General features: G+C 44.2%; 1 protein-coding gene across 1 annotated transcript; it reads left to right on the forward strand.

Annotated features, from left to right (window-relative positions):
• Window positions 1-457: 457 nt before the first annotated feature.
• LOC308285100 (dnaJ homolog subfamily A member 4-like) lies at window positions 458-1633 on the forward strand (the record flags this gene model as incomplete). Its single annotated transcript, XM_080725819.1, has 1 exon — window positions 458-1633. One exon carries the CDS (start codon window positions 458-460, stop codon window positions 1631-1633), a length of 1176 nt encoding a protein of 391 aa, XP_080581945.1.
• Window positions 1634-6256: the final 4623 nt, after the last annotated feature.

Consider the following 6256-nt stretch of genomic DNA (forward strand, 5'->3'; position numbering starts at 1 on the left):
TCACTGCTTACTTCGAACCGAGGTTTGATTTTTAACTCTTCTAATAGCAGCGTATAAGGAAAGAAACTAGGGTTCCAAAAATAATTCTAATCGTGTGGATCCACATGGGAACAGCGTGGCTCCAATATGGATCTCAGACTTCATGTCGCCAGCCAGTGACGTCAGTGGTGTCAGTCATCTATACAGTATATATTGACAAGTTTATGACGTATGACTCTAGATTTGGGCAATGTTTCAGCCCCGATCGAAATGTAAGTGAATTATTTCCAAAACATAAAACATACACTGGATATCTGACACTGATCGCGGTCAAGCCATTTGCAGGATTTGCACTGAACCAACAACAGACAGACAGACATACTGTACAGACCCTCTTCTGACCTCTGAGGAGCCACGCCCCAAAAAGTGACTTTCACAAAAGCACCTGAATCTACTGCTTAGCAGTTGTAGCTGCATCATGGTTCATGAAACCAGCTATTATGACATCTTGGGTGTTGGTACCAAAGCCTCGCCTGAAGAAATCAAACAAGCTTATAGAAAACTTGCATTGAAATATCATCCTGACAAGAATCCCAATGAAGGGGAGAGGTTCAAGCTCATATCCCAAGCATATGACGTGCTATCAAATCCAAAGAAGAGGGCCTTGTATGATAAAGGAGGAGAACAAGCTATCAAGGAAGGTGGCATTGGTGGATTGGGATCCCCCATGGACATGTTCAACATGTTCTTTGGTGGAAGAATGCAGAGAATGCAGAGACGAGGTCAGAATGTATTTCATCAGTTTGGCGTCACTCTAGAAGAGATGTACAACGGAAGCACCAAAAACATTGGGCTCCAGAAAAATGTAATTTGTGAAAAGTGCGAAGGTTATGGTGGTAAAAAAGGTGCACTGCAGAAATGCTTAAGTTGTAAAGGAGAAGGTTTCCATTCCCAAAAACAACAGCTCTTACCAGGCATGTTTCAGACCCTACGTAGAATGTGTGCTGACTGTCAGGGACAGGGCGTGCATTTTAACTCCAAGGACCGTTGCAAGACCTGCGATGGGCACAAGGTGGAAAGCAAAAAAAAGTTTCTTGAAGTTCAGATTGACAAAGGAATGAGACATGGTCAGAAAATTATACTCCATGGTGAAGGTGACCAGGAACCAGGCCTTGAGCCTGGTGACATCATTATTGTGCTGGATCAGAAGGAGCATCCTGTTTTCAAGAGACATGGGGACGATCTGGTAATGAAAATGGATATCAAACTGGTTGATGCTCTTTGTGGTTTTAAGAAGACTATTCACACATTAGACAACAGAACGTTGCTCATCAGCTCACAGCCTGGTGACGTTGTGAAGCACAATGACCTGAAATGTATCCAGAATGAAGGCATGCCAATTTACAAGGATCCTTATGAAAAGGGACAGCTATTCATTCAGTTCCTGGTGGAATTCCCTGAGAAGGACTGGCTTCCAGAACATCAGATGCACCAGCTGGAAGAACTGCTACCTCCCAGGGAGGATGCGATTCTATCTGAAGACATGGAGGAGGTCATTCTCAGTGAAGTGGAAACTCAGTCACAACAGAGAAGTCAACATGGGGAGGATGATGATGAGGATTCCCGGGGTAACGCTCATTGTCAAACACAGTGATGTAGTAGTGTATGTGAAATACAGGTAAATGTGAAGATCAAGGTTTAAACCATGCCATAAGATCCTCTTCATTTCAATACTGATAAACCACAAATTAGGTAATCATTTCCATTTCAAGCTTTAATGCAGCAGACTACTTTTTTCACCAAGACATCACAACAACCGTATTTTTGTCTCTTTTGTCCAATATCTTTAAAGACACGTTTTTCTATTTGTGTCTCTTGAGAAATGTGCTGGCTCATTATTACTTGTATGCTTTCTATGAGAATAGCATTCCTTATGACACATCTGACATCTCATTCAGTGTTTAACATCTATTTGTTGACATGGTAAATGATGCATTTATTTAGCGCATTTATCCGAGGCACTTTACATATTAGATATTAGATTCACTCATTCTTACACACACATTCATACACCGATGGCAGAGGAATCCATGCAAGGCACCAACCTGCTCAAGGGCACTTCGACACTAACTCTTTGGGAGCCTGGGATTGAACTGGGAACCTTCTGGTTCCCAAGCAGCCACTCTCCTCCCCCTGAGCCACTGCCACCACCAAGGGGGTGACATGGGGTCATTACTTTACAATAGTAGCCTAACTCAATTATGAAGCAGTACTGTCAAGATATCTTGACACTACAGTAGATGCAGAATATTCCATGGAAACATGCTTATACAGCAGTGAACAACATAAGCTACCGTAGAATATAGTACACAGTGAAATATCATCATCAATTATGAGACAGGCTACACAAGACTAACTACTGTCGAGGTGCCAACTTGAGACGTGCACTCATGGCCATGTATGGCCTACTTGTGTGCCAGCAGAGCACCTTATATCAGGTTGTTCTTGTTGATGGTGACGTCACTAAGAATGCTGGTCCCTGATTGGCTACGGGTGTAAACACAAACAGATACGCGACAGATACACCGAACGCAACATTAGTGTTAGTGTGGTTGCCTACAGGGCAACCAGACTATAGTTCTTGTCCAGTTTTATTAGTGTGCTTGCTATCACCCCTTCACACTCCACCTTAGCCCATAGCACTTACCGTAGCACTTGCCTGCTCTGAATGACCATACATGTAATGTAGATATAGCATTTGTATTACTGAATAGGTGCTTGGTCTACCTACGTTTTTCTTAGATTATTATTTCTATGCAGTTGATGTAACGATGTATTATTACCACTTACCAGTGTTGGGGTAATGCGCATTAACGTATATTAACGGGCAATACAACGCATTACAAATAAATTATATATTATAACAAATAAATCAAACCTCGGTTCGAAGTGAAGCAGTGAACTTTTATTCTATGTGTTCTAGAGCTATGAAATCTGTGTTCTAGATCTATACATTCTGTGTTCTAGATCTATACATTCTACTTTCTATGTGCTTTAGTTCTATTATTTTTATGAATTCTTCTGAATGAATGAATGATTTTATCTGGAGGGCACAAAGCCACTCCTTGGAAGCGGCCTTCACCGCTTCAAATATACTAAGTTACTGCATTACTTTCCGCAATACTTTCCATGTTTGGCGCAGATCAAACATGCCGAAAACAAGGGCTAACAGTGAAACAGTCCCGTAACCTAACGTCACGTCATGTCATAAACACAGAACACCCAGCAGCAGTGTCACACAGGTTGCTAGTATGCTACCCAAAGTATCTCCTGATATGGTGAACATAATTATATTGTTGTTCTATTACCAGTAAGACTCCCTAATCGGGAGATAAGCGACCGTTGGTCGCTTATCTCCACAAATAGGCCAAAAGTTTGTTTTACCAATTATTACACTCTATGTGAACATTTACATCAACAAATCCCAAGTACTGGTTTTTAGGGGTGTAACGAAGGCTCTCAATTGCGCTCAAGACATACGGGCAGTTGACAGTTTGCCATGGTTACTCATTGAAGTTGAATCTCCATATATGGAGATAACCTACGCATCACACTAAGTCTGACCTCACCAGCCCATATTTGGGCATGAGCAACTTATGTCTCCATATATGGAGATATGATGACATCACACAGTCCTCAGCCGATGATGTGGCGTGATGTCATACAATACACAAACGAGCCCTACAGTATAAAGGGGCAATTCTTGCCAGGAAAGAAGCATTTCTTCGACTCAGACCTTATCGCCAGGGTTGGCTTATAGCTGAGATAACATGGTAAAAAAATATGGTTGCTATGGTAAACAGTTGGTTGCTAAGGTAAAAAAAAACATGGTTGCTATGGTAAACAGTTGGTTGCTTGGGTAAAAAAATGGTTGCTATGGTAAACAGTTGGTTGCTAGGGTAAAAGAACATGGTTGCTATGGTAAACAGTTGGTTGCTAGGGTAAACAGTTGGTTGCTAGGGTAAAAAAAACATGGTTGCTATGGTAAACAGTTGGTTGCTAGGGTAAACAGTTGGTTGCTAGGGTAAAGCCATGGTTGCTAAGGTGGTTGCTAACGTACACTAACAGACCAGCAACAACAGACTGTTGCCACAGCAACGTACACAAAGGTTTGTGTACACATGTGGTGTGATGTCATACTGATGCGGAGATATGAGCAGGGCAAAGGTGTGACGTGTGACGTGTGACCGACCGACCGACGGACGGCCGGTGGAGGTTTTGATACCAGTAAGACTCCCTAATCGGGAGATAAGCGACCGTAGGTGGCTTATCTCCACAAATAGGGCAAAAAATTGTTTTTCCAAAATCTTCCTGATCCATGTTGATGACATGAGTGTAGACATGCTGTGTAGTGATATTCGTGATTTTAGGGCAAAAACTGTAGGAGCAGTGTCCAAAAATGTGTTTTAAAAATCGGCCTGAAGGTGGCGCTAGAATAGGGCCATGTGAGAAATGAGGGGTGGGGTCTCCGTGTTGCCTTGGCGGACGAATAGGTACCGGCCTCGGCTCTCCCGGACGCTCCTAGGCCGAGTTAGGGCATTTTATGTGCGCTGCAGTGGCAGGGGGTCCTCCACTGGGGGCGCGACCACTTTTGCATCCGTTCTGGAGCACTAGGAGTCGGTGGTCCCCAGGAATTCCCCGTGAGCAGCCCCGTTGGGGTGGTCATTTGGTCATTTTTGCACATTTGGTCATTTTTTACATCTGGGGGTACCCCAGGGACCTGGGGGTCCCTGGGGCTCCGGGGGTCCTTGGAGGTTGTAATTTGGCAGGCAAGGAGTGTGTGTGTAAAATCTGGCATGGATCGGGTCAACGGGTGCGGAGATATAAGCAGGGAAAAAGTGTGACGTGTGACGTGTGAGCACATTTGGTCATTTTTTACATCTGGGGGTCCCCCAGGGACCTGGGGGTCCCTGGGGCTCCGGGGGTCCTTGGAGGTTGTAGTTTGGCAGTCAAGGAGTGTGTGTGCAAAATTTGGCATGGATGGGGCCAACGGTTGTGGAGATATGAGCAGGGCAAAAGTGTGACGGACTCACTGACAGACAGACAGACAGACAGACAGACAGACGGAGGTTTTGGTAGTAACGGTGTAATGGTGTTAACTGCCTTCACCTGGGACCTCAATTGACACCCCTTTCTCAGCTCTATAAGGATGGTGATGGCAGTCAGTCAGGCAGTCCATCAGTTTGTCCCTCTGTCAGACTGTCGACCACTTTGGTCTGAAACAAACAACACATTGAAAAACAACTGTATGTAGCCTACTGTACTACCATATGGGATTTGTGGAGGTGCCATGTCATTTTTCTGACCACCTAAATTTCCGACCACCTAAACCTAACCTTAACCCTAAACCAGGGCTGTATTATTAGCCATGGGGGGCTTGGCTCTCACAGGCCCTTGCCCTCTTTGTTTCAATGTGATTACAACCAGTGGTGTAAAGTAACTTAAGTATGTTTAAGTACTGTAGTTAAGTACAATTTTGAGGGTATGTGTACTTTACTTGAGTTAAAAATGTCCCATACTTTTACTTCTACTCTACTACGTCATCATTGACTCTGTCTCAGACTCTGAGACTCAGAGGCAAATATTGTACTTTTAGTCCACTACAAATATTTGACGCTTGCAAAATAGTCCCTCCCCTCGTAAATCGCTCAGAATAGGGCACAGTTTCAGACTAAAGCTTGAGCTGAGTCTGAAATTAGGCTAATGATACCCCCAACCCCCTTAAGAGATAGGGTGAGGAGTTCAGTCACCCGAGAGAGACTTGGAGTAGAACCGCTGCTCCACTTGGAAAGGAGTCAGCCTTAGGTGGTTCGGGCATCTAGTACGGATGCCTCCCGAGCGCCTTCCTAGGAAGATGCACGTCCCACTGGGAGGAGACCCCGTGGCAGACCAAAGACCAGATGGAAGGATTATATCTCCAAACTGGCCTGGGAACGCCTTGGTATACTCCCAGAGGGAGAGGAAGTTGCTCAGAATAAGGAACTCTGGAAGTCTCAGTTGGAACTGTTACCCCGCAACCCGATTCCAGATAAGCGGTTGAAGATGGATGCATGGACTGAGTAAAATATTTGAGTACTTTTTTCCAGAATACTATATCCTAAGGCTATTGTGAAACATCAAAGACGGTGGAAACGAATCGCAAGGCGTTTACTTTTTTTTTTACTCGTGTTAAAATAACCAATAACAGACGCGCTGCAGAGAGTAGGCGGGTCCGTAG

This window comes from Nannobrachium achirus (genome assembly GCF_963921795.1).
Source record: "Nannobrachium achirus genome assembly, chromosome: 5".
Lineage (NCBI taxonomy): Eukaryota > Metazoa > Chordata > Actinopteri > Myctophiformes > Myctophidae > Nannobrachium > Nannobrachium achirus.